Source organism: Nycticebus coucang, chromosome 20, assembly GCF_027406575.1.
Source record: "Nycticebus coucang isolate mNycCou1 chromosome 20, mNycCou1.pri, whole genome shotgun sequence".
Classification (NCBI taxonomy): domain Eukaryota; kingdom Metazoa; phylum Chordata; class Mammalia; order Primates; family Lorisidae; genus Nycticebus; species Nycticebus coucang.
The window spans coordinates 9,448,596-9,467,998 of NC_069799.1; the positions used below are offsets into that span (position 1 = coordinate 9,448,596).

At 35.5% G+C, this 19,403-nt stretch overlaps 2 protein-coding genes across 2 annotated transcripts in view; one reads left to right on the forward strand and one right to left on the reverse strand.

The window, feature by feature from the left end:
* Nucleotides 1-19,403, forward strand: part of PIK3CA (phosphatidylinositol-4,5-bisphosphate 3-kinase catalytic subunit alpha) — a 98,339-nt gene that overhangs the window by 5,576 nt on the left and 73,360 nt on the right. The gene's annotated exons all lie outside the window — the stretch shown is intronic.
* On the reverse strand, nt 2,526-3,018 carry LOC128572776 (non-histone chromosomal protein HMG-17-like). Its single transcript, XM_053572856.1, has one exon. The coding sequence runs from the start codon at nt 2,966-2,968 to the stop codon at nt 2,696-2,698; it is 273 nt and encodes a 90-aa protein (XP_053428831.1). The 5' UTR covers nt 2,969-3,018; the 3' UTR covers nt 2,526-2,695.

Genomic DNA, 19,403 nt, shown 5'->3' on the forward strand with positions numbered 1-19,403 from the left:
CTATACTGGACACCTTTGCTTTCTGATGGTTCAGTATACACACATTATGTTTCATGCACAGAATTATTTAAAATGTTACATAATTAACCTCAGGCTCAGTGTATAAGAGGTATATTAAATATAAATGAAATTTGTGTTTAGACTTGGATCTCATCCCCCAAACATCTCACATATATGCAAATATTAAAAAATCCAAAATCTGAAAGCATTTAGGGTAAGGATATTATTCTGCTAAAAGAGAATATTTTTGTGTAAATCAAATTTGCTTGCCTGAGTTACCCCTTAAGTTTATTGCAAAGTGAGTTTTTAGAAACAGCTTATTTGGAAAAAAAATGCTCTAATAAAAGTTAAAACCTGTGGATAGGAGAAACTCAAGTGTTAGGATGTAAAAGAGAAATATGAGGCAACCTACAGTGAAGTCTGAAGATTCAATTTCAAGGCTGGAGATTTCCATCATTCAAAAAGGTTATTCAACTTTGGATATACTGGTAATGTTTTGTAGCTATTACGTTATTTATATAATATAATCCTTTTTTACATGAATCAGGCGATCCTGATTGAAGGACTTTTTAGGCATTTTTTCTTCCCACTCCACCTATACAGTTTAGGGAGTTTAAAGGTTAAGGGCTCCAGTAAAGAGTTTCTAAGTTTGTAATAAAAGTGGTGTCTTGGAATTGTCATTTTCTTCAAGTTGCATAGTTCTTAAAGTGAAACTGTTTTTAGTATGTGTTAGAAAGCCATGCTTTGCCTAAGAGACTAAATTCCAGTCCCACCCTGCTACTTTGTATATGTGTATGGTGGGGGACAGGTTATATCACATTTTTGCCTGTTTTTCTGCATTGATACAATGGGAAGTATAATGTGTTACTTGCTAAGTAACTCAGTTAATGAGATAATTTAAATGATCCCAAATTGCATCAAACTAGGCAAAAATATATGCATACTAGTTATTTTAAATGTATGCCTCGTACAAGAATAATATTTTATGTTTAACCTAAAAATTAAATACTCATTTCTTCTGTATAATTTTGGTAGTTAGCTTAATAATTTATCTAAGCTATACTTTGTAAGAGGTTAAGTTTTAGTAATTTGGCATATAATTGAATTGAATTGTTGCAGTGGAGTCTTTGTATCAAGGCCAGCATTGCCATTGAAATAAATGTGATATTAAAAATTTGTAAGAATTTTTACATACCATACTTATCAGGTAGACTTCAGATTTTAATATTTGTATAGTAGAAGCTAAAGAAGTGTGATGTGAAAAAAGCCATATAGGGATAGTATCTTTCTGCTCTTTATAACTCTCTTCTCTGATTCACTGGGCTTAGTAGGCTCATTGGAGAAATGTGTCTTATTAGTACAACAGAAATGTAAAACGATATTATGAAGAGAATTTTAGGCATAGGTTTTTGAATAGGTGGAGACCATATTGTATTCATTCTTGTATCTTCATGTACTTAGCATAGGGCCTGACTGTAGATGATCAGTAAGCATTGATCTTTTTGAAGCAGAATCATATTTGGAAATTAAAATACTATCTCATATCATTTAGCTATATGCTAAATTATCTAAAAAGCAGGTAAATTTCAATGTGCCAGTTGGTCATTTGTTGAGTGTAGATTTGAAGTACATTCACCTTCTGTATCCATGGGTTTTGCATCCACGAATTCAGCCAATCTCAGATTAAAAATATTAGGGAGAAAAATGGGTGGTTGCATTTGTACTAAACATGTACACATCCACCCCCCCCACCCCCCCACCCGTCTTCGTTCCTTAAATAATACAACATAATAACTGTTTACTTATCATTTACATTGTATGTTATCTAGCGATGATATTAAAAGTATACAGGAGGATGTGTGTAGGTTATTTTTTTTTTTTTCCAAGCCAAACTGTATCCAGCTTTATTAAAGATACTTTTCATAAACAATCATGGTATTTCAGGCAGGACATGGGCAGACAATCGTTAACAGTATACAACAACTTTCAAACTCCCTTCTTCAGTGTTCTACCAAAAATCAGAAAGCCACTGTAAAACCCAATGAAGTCTTCATTTGATGCTCTGAACAGGGAAGTTTAGAGTGAGGGTTGACATTTCACATTTAGCATGTTGTTTAACAACTTTTCACAAGCCGACCCTAACTTTCAGGAAATGAAATGAAAATGGTAGAATTTATCTGAAGATCCAACAATCTACAAATGGAACTGCTGCTCTTTTGAGGGATGCCATCTCAGTGGTATTATTGAAAAAGTCCAGATTCCTTGATATACTGGTAACCAATTTTTGGGGGTCAGGTCACAAGAGGTGACTGGGTTTAAGGGAGTTAAGACTATGCTGAAGACTGAGGGAGAATAGGACATAAAAACAAATTAGTTTTTCCATACCACAAGGCATTTGTGCCAAGGTAGCTGTGTGTCAACATCAGGGAATCCCTCCTCTTGGGAGCCAAGAGGAAGTCTCTTAAAACTAGAGGGAAAAACATTTTCCCTCATATCAATCTAGCTTTGGAGACATTCTATTAGTGACATATGCCCCTTCCCCAAAAAACAATGAAGTGTTCTGTGTGCTAACAACATAGATTAAAAAAAAAAAAAAAGTAAAACAAAATTCTTCATTTTTATAAAACTTGATAAAAAATAGTATTTCAAACTGTACAGTCACCAGAAGTACACAGTTATCAAAAATGCACACACTTCACTTGGCATCTCCAGCACCTTCAGCTTTCAGTGCCTGGTCTGTTTTGGCATCTCCGTTTTCTGCAGGGTTATTTCCCTCCTTGCCAGCGTCAGCTTTTCCCTTTTTCCCTTTGGGTACCTTCTCTCCCTTCTTTGCAGGGGCCTTTTTAGGCTTGGGCTCTGGCTTTGGAGGAGCAGGTTTAGCAGACAACCTTGCGGATCTTCTCTGTAGTTCGTCCTTTGCCTTGGCTTTATCTCCTTTAGCATCCCCTTCAGCCTTTCTCTTGGGCATGGTGGCAACGGCGGCGGGACGTAGGCGCTGTACGCAGGGATGCAGCGACGTGCGAGCTTTGGTCGGTCAGGGGGTCGTTCTTGCCGCCTCTTCTTCACACTGCTCCATGTGTGTAGGTTATATACAGATACTCCACCACTTTATATAAGAAAGTCAAATATCCATGGATTTTGATTTCTGTGGGTAGTCTTGGTAGCAGTCCCTCATGGATGTTCAGGGAGATTGCATGTAAGAAACACTTTTGTGTAAGTTGTAAAGTAGTGGCATATTTCTATTGATTTTGGAGACATTTTTAAACAAGGTTGCTAAGTTAAGGACAGGCTGTGAGCTATAGTGAAAAGGACACTGGATCAAGAATCAGAAAATACTTATTCTATATTCAGGTATTAACTAGCTGTTTGGCCTCATATTTTGACCTTTCAAAACTTACTCCTCACCTGCAAAAATATTAAGGTTCTTTACAATTCCCAAACATTATGTGATTCCTAGTATTTTAATGTGTATTTTTTATTTTAGGGAAGAGTAAGTAAACCACTCCCTGAACGAAGGACAGTCTATGTCAGTTTGTTGCATTTTCAGAAGCTAAAATCTTTTTGTCTGCCTGTTTGTAATAAATTTCCACATATTTGAAAGCCTTCGTGTGAAATTCTGTGACAGAGAAAAGTTGCCACGGGAAAAGGATGGAGTGGAAGGATTGTTTTCTTTCTGAAACCATCAGTGACTTTGGAGAATCAAACATACTGCAGGCGTGGTCATTTTGGTTACTAGCACTTAGAGCAGTTAAATGGCAAGCATTAAGAGTAGATCATCTACGGCACACCAGTTGCTAGGGTTATGAAGACCAGCAGACCTGTCACAGCACCCTGAATAGCCTCTGGCCATCATCCTTACTTGTTAAAGACTTCTAGGAAAGTATGTTCCATAATTTCCCTTGGTAACCCATCCCATTAGATGGTTTTCAGAAAATGTGTTCTAATCTTAGAAACATAATTCCAGAGGCATAGTAAGCCTCTTTTTTCTTGCCGTGTCCTCAGTTGTGCAGATATGTGTGTGAAAAGATGATAAAAACCATTGTCCTTGGCTCGGAGCCTGTAGATCAAGCGGCTAAGGTGCCAGCCACATACACCAGAGCTGCAGGTTCGAATCCAGCCCAGGCCTGCCAAACAACAATGACAACTACAACCAAAAAATAGCCGGGCATTGTGGGTGCCTGTAGTCCCAGCTACTTGGGAGGCTGAGGCAAGAGAATCACTTAAGCCCAGGAGCTGGAGGTTGCTGTGAGCTGTGATGCCACTGTACTCTACTGAGGGTTGACAGCATGAGGCTCTGTCTCAAAAAACAAACAAACAAAAAAAAAAACTATTGTCCGTGATGGAAAGTAATGATGTTTATGCTGTTGATTTGGTAGTTTTATTAATGTTCAAATTACTTGCCTTCAACTTTTGATTTTTTTTTAGAAAGAGTCTTACTATCGCCCTTGGTAGAGTGCTGTGGTGGTGTTACATCTTACAGCAACCTCAAACTCTTGGGGCATAAGCAGTTCTCTTGCCTCAGTCTCCCAAGTAGCTGGGACTACACTGCAGGTGCCTGCCACAATGCCCGGCTATTTTTTTTGTTGTTGTTGTAATTGTTGCATAACAGGCCAGGGCCAGGTTTGAACCCATCAGCCCTGGTACATGTGGCCAGTGCCCTAACCACTGAGCTATAGGCACTGAGCCAACTTTTGAATATTTTTTAACCAGCAAACTGCTCAGGTAATGAGATACTATTTAGAGTTATTTTGAGGATATGCGCATTTTTCAACAAGCTAAGCAGATTTCTGTGGCTTACTTTTCTTTGAGAGATCTTGCTTTTCACAGTACTTTTCATGATGGACTTACTGGAGATCTAGACCTGAAAGTACTGTTGTATTTCAAAGCAACTGATCACTTTCAGCCTGAAAGTGACTGAATTGTATTTTTTTCCTTAGGAGGTTAACTTCTTGGCAAGTTCAAAAACCTTAGAATTTTTTTCTCTAAAATCAGCCACTCCTGTGAATTTAGGTTTATGGAGAATATAATCAAATGTAAAGAGGCATTAGTGGGGAAAATATTAAAATTAGGTACCAGATGTAAACTCTAATATGAAATGAAACCATACATGACATCCAGGAAAGGAAAGAATTATATTTTAAAGCTCTTACTTTTATACTTATAAATATTAATGCATAGTAACATTATTTTCAAGTTGTTTGCCTTATGAAGATTTCCTTAAAAATGTAATGGCCATTATTATCTGCTGTTGAGGCCATGATAGGCAGCATCTTTCATTTCTGAAAGTGATATTTGTATTCTTTTTTCAACTATATACCAATTTTAAAGGTTGAAATGACTTTTTCAAAGCAGTTTCTGTACTTGATAATAACAATAGTACTAAAAAGCAAAGAAATTTGAAGTATTAGTCATTTTATTAGTGTGGTCTTTTTCTTTTGTTAGTGTAAATGTTAGACATACAGGTTAGTAAACTCCTCCTGCAAACAGTTTTCCCCCCAGTCAAAATTTGGGCAGATAACCTGACAATAGGACAGGATATTTGAAGTCAGAATAGTCTTTTAAAATTCATAAAATATAGTCATTGTACTTAGGCTTTTTAAATTTTCTTTTTCTTCTCCTAAATATATGTTATAATGGTCAAGAGCATTTTCTCTGGAACCAGATCACCAGGATTACTAGTTTTGTAACTTTGGTTAAGTTAATTTAATCTATTAAATATTGTCTGGGTAATACTTATTTCTTTATTTGTAAATAAGAGATAATATATACCTACATGGTAATGAGGATTAACTAAGTGATACATGAAAATGTTGAGAACAGTGCCTAGCACATAGCACACATTCAGTAAATATCTGTGAACTCCTCGAGAGTAAGAATTACATATTCTTCAGTTTATTTTGGGTCTTTAAGATATATTTTTTTTTAATGTTATTGTTGGGGATTCATTGAGGGTACAGAGAACCAGGTTACATTGATTGCATTTGTTAGGTAAAGTCCCTCTTACAATTGTGTCCCACCCCAAAATGACTTTAATATTATGTAGTGAATTGAATTCTATTTTTTTTTTTTTTTTTTTTTTGTCCGGGGCTGGGTTTGAACCCACCACCTCCAGCATATGGGGCCCGCGCCCTACTCCTTTGAGCCACAGGCACTGCCCTGAATTCTGTCTATTTTGAGAATTTGCTAGTGGATCCAGTTTCTGGATGGTAAACTGGATCCACTAGCAAAGTAAGGTTGACTTCTACCAAGCAAGCTTGGAGTAGTTTTAGGTTTTTTATATTACCGCTTGCTTTTTGTTATATTAAAACTTAGAATTTCATTCTAGTTCTAGGAATCTGAATTCAATTTCATACCTAATCCTTAGAGAAGTTAGCATATGGAGATTTAGCTTAATATGAGGAATTAATGGACAAAAGGTATTAAGTAAATTGATGTACTTTTTTCACAGCTAGTCTGAACTTCCTATGGATTGACTTTCTCAGTCCATTCCTGGAATCTCTGAGTATCCTGCAACTATCTTGATATCTGACATTGAGGTAGTATTTGTTTTGCAAATACTTGGTATTTCCTTTCCCTGTGTTCATATGCTAAGGACAGTATTTGTGTCATGTTGTCACATAGTCCCTGTGTTGCATGACTTTTAAAGAATTTTCATGTCCGGAAGCTGCTTGTATCTCACTTGTATCTACTTGCTGCGAAATCTTTATTGAATATAATGGTTGACTCTTTTGTGTATCATTCTGTTTGTTACCTAGTGTGCACTGACTGGACATTGCGTAAACCTCACAAGTCGTTAATGTGAAAATAAGGAAAGCAACTGTGTGTTTCTATTATTTCCATCAGTTCAATCCGAGTCTTTGCCTGGTGCCACTGAAGTTTCTGTGGCATCTACCTGGTTTCAGTATTGTTATTGGTACTCTTATCTAAATGAGACTATTAGCTCATATTTATGTTTATGGTAAACATTTATGTGTTTATGCTTTCTTAACCTCTTTCTTTAATTTAGCAGTCTTGGCTAGACTGTTCCTGATGGTCATACAGGATAACTTATTCTTCTTAAGTTGGTGATCCCATAGTCTGTATCTGTCATAAACCAGGATAAGAATAATAATAATAATATCCACACACTTTAAAATATATGTATATAACTTGTATGGAAATTGCTTTAGGCAGTATCTATAGTTTTTGGTATAATTGTTCAAAAATTTTCATTGTTGTGTTTAAAGAATAAAGATTTTTATTAAGCGTCGTTTTAAACTTTTATGCATGTGAAACTGTATAGAATACACTGTCTTTTGGGCATGCCCAATGAAAAAATAACATTACATTGGATTGCCTTAGTACTAACCAAGAGTTTCCATTCTATGGGCTTATAACTGACCTAAGCATTGAAGTTAAGAATTATTTCTAAAAGGCATCATAGAGAATTATAGCTGAAAAGCTATGGAAGAAAGCTCTCTTAATTCTCTAACTGTGCATGTGGATATGGGTATTTTGAGTTCCCTCAAACCCAAACTTTAATATCCTGAATCTAAGGAAGGGAAACATGATGGACTTTTTATTTGTTATCTCCCTCAATGCTCACGATAGGACTTTGATAAACATGTAGGTACCCCATTTTAAGGATTAGGAAACTGAAATCCCTGATCATCTAAGAAATACAGGAGAATTGCTCATCACATTTCATTTATGTGAAATAAACTAAATAGACTCAGCCAAACATAAAAACATGACAAAAATAATATAGTTGCGTATCACTTAATGATGAGAGTAAGTTCTGAGAAATGCACCATTAGGCAATTTCATAATTGTGCAAACATCCTAGAGTGTACTTACACAAACCTAGATGGGATAGGCTTCTGCACACCTAGGCTCTGGTGTAGCCTATTGCCCCTAGGCTACAGACCAGTACAGCATGCTACTGTACTGAGTACTGGGGCAGTTTTAACAATGGGAAATATTGATCTATCTAAACGTAGCAAGATTACAATAAAATTATGATGTATGAGATTATAAAATGATACACCTGTATACAGCACTTAATTAATGGAACTTCTAGGACGAGAAGTTGTTCCTGGTGAGTCAGTGAATGGTGAGTGAATATGTAGGCCTAGAACATTACTATACACTGCTGAGATTTCATAAACACTGTATCCTTAGGCTACACTAGATTTTTTTAAAAATAAGATAATTGTGCTGCAATGATACGACAGATAGGACATCACTGGGCAATAGGAATGTTTTAGATCAATTATAATCTTATGGGTCTACCATTGTATATGTGGTCTGCGTTGACCAAAATGTTGTTATGCAGCATATAACTGTAATTTAAATCAGTGGTTCTCAACCTTCCTAATGCCTCCTAATCCTGCAACCCTTTAATATAGTTCCTCATGTTATGGTGACCTCCAACCATAAAATTATTTTCGTTGCTACTTTGTAACTGTAATTTTGCTACTGTTATGAATCGTAATGTAAATATCTGATATGCAGGATGTATTTTCATTGTTATAAAGGGGTCACGACCCACAGTTTGAGAACTGCTGATTTAAATATTACAGTCACATCCTACAACAGAGCTTTTGCTTCAAAGTAGATAGGTGATTAAAGATGTGAATTTGCTGTCCCTTCTGTTGGTCTCAATACCTGGGTATAAACATCTCCCTGCATTGAGTTGTGTGATTCTGTTATGCAGGCACAGGTAATATTCACAGAGCATGACCCCTAATACCCAGCCTCTAATGCTCAAAGAAACAGCAGTTTGAGTGCTGATGTTTAGACTTGCTGAGCAGTTGTGTTGGTCTCTGAGGTGGCCCGTGGATTTGGCCTCAGCAAGCTGTCACCTGTTCACATGCGTGCTCTTTTATATACACATGCACACACCCACACCCTTTTAAATTCTACATATATCTTATATATCATGTATATGACTTTATTGCTATATTTACATCATATCCTTGTATAATACATATTTCTGTACAGTGTGGTATACAAAACCATATACATTATACTTTATGGGAGGCTTAGGTTTTTGAAGGAAAATGTTGACTCTGTACAACTGCAGACTATATTTATTTGCACAAGCTGATTTCTAGAACATAGCACTCCGGAAACATCTCTTCCAGTCACTAGCCATTCAGTAACAACTTTTCAGACTCATAAGAACTTTGTTCAATGTCACAAAGTTAGCAGGCAGGTTAGTATTCTAACGCCCATCTAGAATTATAAGCATATGTACCATTTCACCATATCAAACCTTTCTTTTCTCCCCCACTGTTAAGAGAGATCATGTCTTCTTGGCCTAGCAGCCGTGTCTTCTAGCCAGCTACCAAGAATGCACATGAGGCTCGGTACATTTTTCTTTTTACAAGGCTCTAAAACAGAGATTTTTCAACCTCTGTGCCATGACACACTGGTCTGCGTGAGAGGATCTTAGATGTGCCACGAAAATTTGTAAAGATTATTTTCAAAAGAAGTTCAAAGTACTGTAAGTATATATATTTTTTACTTTTGTTTGTTTGTTTGATCAACATAATTCAAGTGTGCCTCTGAAGTTCAACTATAAGATCAAGTATGCTGTGAGATAGAAAAGGTTGAAAAGCACTGCTCTAAGGGAAGTGCTCCTTCTCCACACTGATCGGATAGGACAGAAGTTCATTGTTAGTAGGAAGAGAATGAATATTACATAAGGTGAGAGGAACACATAGATTTGTCACCTTATTTACGTTTCTGTCTTCTTGTCTTTCCTTTTCTCTAGGCATAGGGGTTAGCAGAAACCTCAGTATTTTCTTAAAATAAATTCTGCTTAGTATGGTTGAGTTTCCCTTGGCAGTCCACAGAAATATAAGGGAACAGATAAGGAAACATAAACAGCTGGAAGCTCAGTGGTCACAGGACCAGATATTATGAGATAGTGGTAATTCCTAATAATTCTATTTCTGTTACTATTCTAACATGACTTGAAATACAGTTTTCAAAAGTACCTTCAAAATTTAGGCTGAGAAAATACCACTGTATGTATATTTATAATTTTAAACATAGATGAAAGATTAAGCATTATTTCTCATTTATTCAGTAAGCTCCCTGCTTGGCAGTGTGGTCAAACCTGGCTATGTAATGGTGAACAACACAAACAGAGTCTGTGATTGTTCAGAATCAACAAGTTCCATGAAAAATCTCTTTTTATCACCCACAGAGTACAGTGTACATTTAAAATTTTTTTTGATCTTTCATAATTTTTTGACTCTGTATCATTCCAGTTGTAGTCTTAAGTGCTGGCAAAGAGAGCACTGTGTATGGTTTTTATATATCAACTACAGAAATGTCTTATTCTGAAATAGATGTATGTACAGTAGTATAAAACACATGACTAAGTTATATGCAGTATTTAAAAGGCTGTGCACATATGTGTGTCAGAGAATAGGCATGCACCGGGGAGAGTTTGTTGTGGCCATATGAAGTCATCATTGCATTTTTAGGATAATTCATAGTTGTAAGTCATAAAATACACTTCATATACTATTGAATTATATTTGGTCCTGTTTTATTTAAAGTTGCTGTTTTGAGTTCTGTATTCTTAAAGTTTGTTTGCAGCAATACAGTAAGGCATGAAAATGAAGCTGCACAGTTCCCACTGTTGGTGTGATAGAATTCAGTTCCAGGGAAACCAAGAGTCAATGAGAAGTTACTAGCACGAATGAGAATGTTGGGTAACTGGAAGTAAGAAAGATATTTAAAAATCAGAAATTATTTTTTATGATAGCAGTAATTGTTTAGAAAATAGAAAAATCATAAAAATAACAGAAAATATAAAGTTATATATGAGTCCATGTGAAGAAACCTGGATTTATGGAGGAGAGGATTATCGTGTTGCTATTACAAATATTAGTTTTTCTCATTAATGTACAGGTTTAGTGTAATTCTCTTTTTAAGAAGTGTGTTTGAGATATCAACAAGATAATTCTTAATTTTGTGTGAGAGACTATAATCAGATAAAAGTGAGATAACTTCTAAGTGAAAAACCAAGATCAGTGATAGAGAGCTAACTTTACAGATAGCAAATATCAAAACACTGGGCAGCGCCTGTGGCTCAAAGGAGTAGGGCGCTGGCCCCATATGCCAGAGGTGGCGGGTTCAAATCCAGCCTTAGCCAAAATTGCAAAAATAAATAAATAAACCTTTAAAAAAAAATAAATAAATATCAAAACACACCACACCAAGTAAAAAGAAGAGTTGGATACTGGCGATAGTCAGTCAGTAAAAGGGAATAGTGATACCAGAAATGGGCACTCACGATAAAGGAGCCATCAGAAATCAGGAGAAAAAGGAAGACTTAATAAACGTTTTTGGGAGGGTTAACACTTCAGAAACTGGTCGTTTGAATCTTTATCTCATGTTCTATACCAAAATAAAATCCAGGTAGATTGAAGAGTTAAATGAAAAAGAGTATCCTTATGCTAGTTTCATTCATAAAAGATATTTATCTGGATAGGGAAGTATCTTCAAAACTTCAAAGAATTAGAAGTACTTATAAAGGGAAAGTTCATTACATTTGACTCTTAAATAAAACATTGACATTTATTCTATCTCCCACCTCCTTTTCCCTACCCCTCCCCCCCAACAAATAAACAGATTAAAAACGTGAAAACCAGGATTAGAATTCTGCGAAATATCGACATGGTTGCTGGTCTTTAAATTTTTAGTATAAATAATTTTAAAAAGCACCAAGACCCACGTAAATGAGTGAGCAAAGAACTTGAGAAGTTGGGCTCACTTACTAAAGAAGAAATACAGGTAAAGACAGATGGGAAATGTATTTCCCTGACAGGTAATTGAAGAAGTGAAATTTTAAGATACAGTGATAAATTTTACTTTTTGACTTAGCAAAAGTTTTTTTTAATGGTGTTCTTATTGGTGAAGGTGCCATGAAATGTACTTGCTCTTTGTTTCTGTTGGTGGTCTAAATTGAATTAACCCTTTTGGAAAGCAAATGGGCAATTTTTGTGCCTTTAAAATGAACGTACTGGGTGGCACCTGTGGCTCAAGGAGAAAGGTGCCAGCCCCATGTACCAGAGGTGGCGGGTTCAAACCCGGCCTGGGCCAAAAACTGCAAAAAAAGAAAAAATAAAAAATAAATAAATAAATAAAATGAACATACTTTTTGACCTAATAGCTCCATTCGCAGCATTATATATAATAATTTGCAACAGTTTAAGTATTCCTGTTACATCTCCCATGGAAAAAGGTAGTCATAGAAAATGTGTTTATGAAGAATTTACAATAATTTGAGGACATGTTTTTGTAGTGACAAAAAGCAAGATACAAAATTAGGTGTACTAGATGAGTACAACTACAGAAAACAAAGAAATAAACCAAAAATATGCATAGAAATAAGAGCTGTAAGAGAACACATCAAAGTAGCTAATAATAGTTGTCTTAAGTGCATCTTTCTGTTTTGTTTTCCTCATTTATCTCCACACCACTATATTTGCCGCACTTAGAGAGCACAGTCATAGGCCCATACTACTCAGTCAATGCTTAAGTGAATGAATTTTTGTAACAAAAAATAGGGGGTTACTTTTACTTTGAAAAAAGCATGAATACAATCCACATCTAAGCTAAGAAAAGAAGTGTGGGAAGCACTCTAGAAAGGAACCTGATTAATAATACTTTACACTGACAATTTGTTTTCAGAATGTTTTCACATTTCTGTTTCCTCTTCTGTTCAAATTTAATAACATCATTAATTGCTTAACTTAGAAATTTCTGCTGGCCTTGACCTGCCCTTTCTGACCTACCAAATCCAGCAGATCACCAAATTTTGAGTACTCTTTTTTAAGAAATATCTCTTTTGGGTGGTGCCTGTGGCTCAAGGAGTAGGGCGTTGGCCCCATATACCAGGGGTGGCAGGTTCAAGCCCAGGTCCAGCCAAAACTGCAAAAAACAAACAAACAACAACAAAAAAAAAACTTTTATTTGCATCTTTCTATTTTATTACATAGACTATCTGTGTTATTCCCATCTTTCTCATAACTGCCTTAGTGTCCTTTCCTGTGTCACTGAAGTATCCCACCCTGTCACTCTGCTTTTCTCCTCTCCTCCACTTACTGCTTTCACTGCTGCCAGAGTGATGAAACATGTAGGTAACTAGCAGACTTTACACATATCAATGTGTTATAATAAACATATTACATGGAAGAGCGCAGTCTTCCTCACTGCCATGAAAATGATCCCCCTAAAATGCAAAGTTGATGTGCGTAAAGCTTAGTATTTCATTATCACCTGTACAGCTTCTCAAATTTTGGATGTGTAGGAATTACTTGAAGGGACTGAGCATGGTGGCTCATGCCTGTAATCCCAGCACTTTGAGCGGCTCAAAGGTAGAAGGCAGGATTGTTTGAGGCCAGCCTGGGCAATGTAGTGACTCCTGACAGAAAAAAAAAAAAAAAATTATCTCCACAACTTGTTAAAGTGTAGATTACCCAGGCCTTAGAAATTCTGATTCAGTGGGTCCACAATTCTGGGAACCTGAATTTTAATAAGCCTTCCTTCTCATGAACCTCACGGGAGTGATCCCAGGACAGGATGTTGAGGAACAGTGACTTTGGCGTAAAGTGCAATTTCATTAATTTACTATAATTTTCCTCCCGAGTTGATATCAACCCACTTTTCTGTACTCATTTTATGTATTTTTCCCTCGGCCATCATGGACCGCCTTATACTCACCGAGGCCTTTGTGGACTCCTGTGCTTGTGTTTGTGCTACTTCTGCTGCTTAGAACCCCTTTTTGCTAGGTAACTCATTGACCTGGCACACTATCTTCAGTTTGTGTATAATCTGTGTAAAGTGTTCCTGGACTCTTTCCCTCCCCTGTGTTTCCATAGCCTCTATTTATTGCAACACACACATACTAAATTATGCTTATTTACATACCTTCCTCACCAGACTGTGAGCTTCTTGAAGTCAGGGATGCCATTTTATTTGTCTTATACCTCAGACACAGTGATTTTTAACTGGTGTGCCATGAAAATTTGTAAAGATCACTAATAAATTATTCTCAAAAGATGCTCAAAGCATAGTAAGTATATTGTCTGTTTTTATTCTTTTTTTTTAATCAACATAATTTAAGTGTGCTGCAGAAGTTTATAGGTTCAAGTGTGCCATGAGATAAAAGAGGTTAAAAAACACTGCTGTTGCATTAAGGCTGGCACATAATAATTGCATAGTAAATGTTTGTCAAATGATTAACATTTCAATAAAGAAGGCAGGGAAAGAGTAGTACCATTTTTTTAGTGAGGAAAATTAAGTCTTGAGAAATTTAAGTACTTGTTTGCAGTTACCCAAGAACTCAACATTCAGAATATCTGCCACCTTTTTTGGTTTTGGTAGGCCATCACTGTAAAATTACCCTTTCTTTTTGCAAGCATTTTCCTTTTTTAGCTCAAATAGTAAAACACTTGGGGAGTATTTTAATAAATTCTTTATGATATTCACAAAAATAAAATGCCTATTCCTCCAGGGTAAGAACTGATTGCCAGCTAGTCCAGCTGTTTGTCTCACTTTCACATCTAACTCCCTATACTCTGCTTTGTGAGGCTTACAGAAAACATAATACCTAATGGGATGTCCACAAACACTTGTTTAATTAAATTGAACTGATGTTTATGTAGGAAACATTTTGTTCTGCAACAATTAAGGCAAAAAGATGTATAAGTATTCAAGTGAGTTTTGAAAGCTCAATTTCCAAAGTTTAGATGTGTTTAACCTTGCCGTAGACTTCAGTCTTTCAGGTGCTGATGGAAATCAACCACCAGCTGCAAAATTCAGATCCATTATGCCATAGAATAAGTGTAGCCATGGTTTAAACCAAATGTTAGCAATGAAATATTTAGTAGCAACTGTTCTTTTAAAAGAAACATTTTAGATAATTAGAGTCATCCTGTAATATCCTTATACCCAGCTGTCAGCTTTTTACTTTTTCTGCCAATATTTCTGGAACTAAAACTAAGAAAATAGAAATTAGGGTACCACACTTTCAAGTACACTAAATACATGAAATACTGTTAATTTTATGAGATTTCCAAAAAGAGTTCCTCCGTGCCTCAAAAAATTTTTATAAAAAACAAATACTTGTAATAACGTTCCTCAATATTACGTTGAAATTTATCTATACTTTTAAAAATAAGAGTATTTGAGAAATGGAAGAATTGCCTCTATTCATAGGTACTGGACTTGAAGATTATTAAATTAAATTTGAGCATTCTTTTTTGTTGTTATTTGTTTTTTTGGAGACAGTTTCACTATGCTGTTCAGGTTAGTCTCGGATTCTCAGCATGTACCAGCTTAATAATTTCAACTTAAAATTTCTGCTGTTTCTTAATTTTTTTTTTTTTTTTTTGAGACAAGGTCTTGCTCTGTCAGCAGGCCAGAGTGCAGTAGCATCGTCATAGCTCACTACAATCTCAAACTCCTAGGCTCACCTTATCCTCCTACCTGAGCCTCCCAAACGGCTGGGACTACAGGCACAGTCCACTGTGCCTGGCTATTTTTTTTCTATTTTTGGTGGCGACATGGTCTCACTCTTTCTCAGGCTGGTCTCAGACTCCTGACCTCAATCTGTCATCCTGCCTTGGCCTCCCAGAGTGTTAGGATCATGTACATGAGCCACCAGGCCTGGCCTGTTTCTTAATTTTATTACTATGTTTAATCAGCATCTCGCTGTACTTCCATTCTCCCTTTCTTTAGCTGTTACTGTTATCATTCCACTTTGAAGATAACTCAGATCTCCATTTTCTGTCATATCACCTTTCAGTATTTCTGATTCCTCTCTGTGTTAAACCATGATCATAGTATCGTGTCCTTCCTTTTAAGTGTTCTTCCACCATTTCACAAAACATTATACTATGTACAGTTACTTTGTTGTTAAAAAGTTTACATTCTGTTCCATAACCAAACTGAAATCCTACTGTGTTTTGATTATAAGTAGATAGTAATACTTCAAATTAATAGTACTTACAGAAATATGATTATGTAAAAATGTTTCACTTTTTAGCCAAGTAGAGTGCTGAGGTTAGATTTCTTTTTTTGACTCAATGTTCAACATTGTGAATTACACAGAGAGTATTCTTAGCCAGTTATGGTCACATGAACTGCATATACTCAAAATTGTGTTGTTTGCTTGATTTTAAACATGATTTTATTATACACTTTGTTTTTCCCTAAAGTTTCCAGTTACCTTCCTTTTTTTCCTGTTGAGAAAATAGACATTTACATTCTTCAACATTTCTTTAGTGTTATTGCTTAGCACCTGTTGTTTCCTTTTACCAAAACACACTTTACTTTGACCATGCAGGTTTCATCTTCTAGTTTGGGCCAATTACTTTCTGTGATTAATATAAAACTTTATTCCAGGATTGCTTTTCCTTAATTATTTACTTATGTTATTTGGCCACTGGGTCAGTTCCACTATTTTTAGCACGTGGTATCTTTCTCTTTTTTGACCCCTCCTTTTGGTTGGCTAGAGTAATCAGTTTAGTGCCTTAGAATTGGTTCCGGGGAATTAAAACTTTCAGAACTTAATTCTCCAGAAATACCTTTATTTTTTCTTTATAAATGATAGTTTGCTAAGTATAGAATTCCTGGTCAAATTATTTTCCAACAGGCTTTAATTACTGCATAGTTTTTCACTTCTATTATTATTTTAATCTCCTTTCATTTTTTTCTTATTTTAGAACTTCTGCAATAATGAAGCATTGATTGTTAGACCTCTTTGATTCATTGTATATCTTTGCCCTTCTTGTTTTCATTATGTATTTTTCACCTGTGTTCTAACAGTTATTTTTAATTTTACAAATCCAGCAAGTGAAGTGTTATGTCATTAAATTTACATTTTTATTATGGGTAAAGATAAGCAGTTTTAGTGTGCATTTACATTACTTTTTCTGTGAGCTCTCAATTCATATCCTTTTGCCCACTTCTTATTAGATTGTTTCTTTTTATACAGTAGGTATTCTACCTTTTTCAGTTATTTGAGTAACTAGTTTATCTTTTGTCTTTGCCTATGGGATTTTCCCTTACATACAGGAATTTTTGTTTCTTCACTTGATCTTAGCCAAAAGGCCGAGAAGCGATGGAATTTTTGTTTCTTGTGTAGTTATATTCATCAATCTTTTTAAAAAAAATTACTTCGAAAAAACTTCCTCTCATTAAAAAGAATTGTTTCATATTTTCTTATAGTAGTTTTATGATTTCATTTCTACATTGTGTATGTTATTCTGAGGATTTATTTTAATATAAGGTATATATTAAAAACACTCCCTGTTTTTTTCTAGCCACTTCCACATGGTCTTTTTCTTATTGATCGTAAAGGATACCTTTACCATATAATACATTCTTTGTCTATTTTTGAATTTTCGCTGTATTGATCTGACTTTTTATGAATTATATCTTAACTATTGTAATTATTATAATTCTATAATTTTGTTCTAAAGAAGAGAGATTTTGATTAATCTTTGAGACATTTACTTTCCCACATCACCCATCGTGGATTCGTATTTTATAATTATGAGGGACTAAGTCTTATATCTCCTCTGTGGCATCCCATATAGAACCTCAGACTCTGGTCATAACCTTAAGAGCTGTTGGTTTCACAGCCCCATAAAGCCCTCTTTGAAATGACATATTTTAATAATCTGGTAGCACTAAACCCTTCTTTCCCACCTGCTTTCTTCTCTCTCCTAATTTTTCTGATTTCCTGCAGTTATTTTTTGACATTAGAGTCAGCCTTCTGCGTGGATTATAACAAATGTATAGATAATCTGAGGGAGAAGCTATAGCTTTATGAATAGGTATCTTCCTATCCTAGAATGGGGTATGTTTTTCCATTTCTTCCATCTTTGGTGTTACTCGGGAGAATTTTAGAAGTTTTCTTCATTTTATCTTAAGGCAGTAAAAATTCAACATTTCTTTCTCCCATGTGGCTAATCAATTCTCCCAGGACCATCTACTAAATAATCTCTCCTGTTACCCAACTAGAAGTTTTTCTGGAATTTTTCCTTACACAGCATTGCAGCATCTTCTTGGATTGACTTCTAAGCTCTGTTCTGTTCCCTGTGTCTGCATGGGCCAGTACTATTCCATTTTTTTTAACTGCAGATTTATTTATTTATTTATTTAGTAGAGACAGAGTCTCACTTTATTGCCCTGGGTAGAGTGCTGTGGTGTCACACAGCTCACAGCAACCTCCAACTCCCGGGCTTAAGCGATTCTCTTGCGTCAGCCTCCTGAGTAGCTGGGACTACAGGTGCCCACCACAACACCTGGCTATTTTTTTGTTGCAGTTTGGCCAGGGCTGGGTTTGAACTCGCCACCCTTGATATATGGGGTCGGGGCCCTACCCACTGAGCCATAGGGGCCACCCTTAACTGCAGCTTTAATATTTATTAAAACTAACCTCTTCACTCCTCTTTCAAACATTCACCATATTAAAAGCTATTACAAACATTTCTTACACTATTTTAGAAGTTAGTGGACATTAGACACATACAAAAAGAAAACTACAAACCAGTTCACCTGAAATATCAGTTATCTTCAATAAAATTTTAGCTAACAAATTTAGTAGTTTGTTAAACACACACGTCGTTTATTCTAAATATAAGGGTCATTTTAATATTGAGAAATCTATAACAAACATACTCCTTCTCTTCCTCTCTCACACACACACGACCTTAGTGAAATAGGAATAGAAAGCTGTTCCTTGACATATTAAATAATAGTTGTCCCAAACCAGAAGCTTCAGTCAGCCTTAATAATGAAAGATTCACATTCTTATTGATACTATGAACAATCAATAGCTTTTATTTTAGCCTTTTTTGTGTTGGCATCCAATACCAGTTCAGTTAGGTAACAGAAAGAGAAAGTATAATAAGAAAGGAAGAGACAAATTATTATTTGCAGGTTTTACTTTCCATATCCATTTCTGTCTCTTCTAACTGCCCACTTATGTATTTCCCGAAGTACTGCTAATGCGAATAATCTAGGGGATGATGAATTCCGGGGGTGGGGGGTGGGGAGGATTGGAAGGGGATATGGAAATACATGTGTGTTTATATCTACTTTTTAACCCAGATTTTTAATTTTATTGGCATAGAATTATAACCAGCATTTTTTTTTACTTTAAATATCTTCTGATTCTGTAATTATATTCCCCTTTAAAGTTTTTATTTAACTTTGATCAAAATAAATGTATCTTCAGGTAAGGACAGTGTTAGGACATTGCGTGATTCCCCTCAGTAAAAAAGCATTGGATACCGGAGTAGCTGTATTAGTGTCAGCCAAAGTAGATTTTAAGGTAAGGAGTAGTATTAGAGATAAAGAGGGGTATTTCAGAATTACAGAGAAACAAC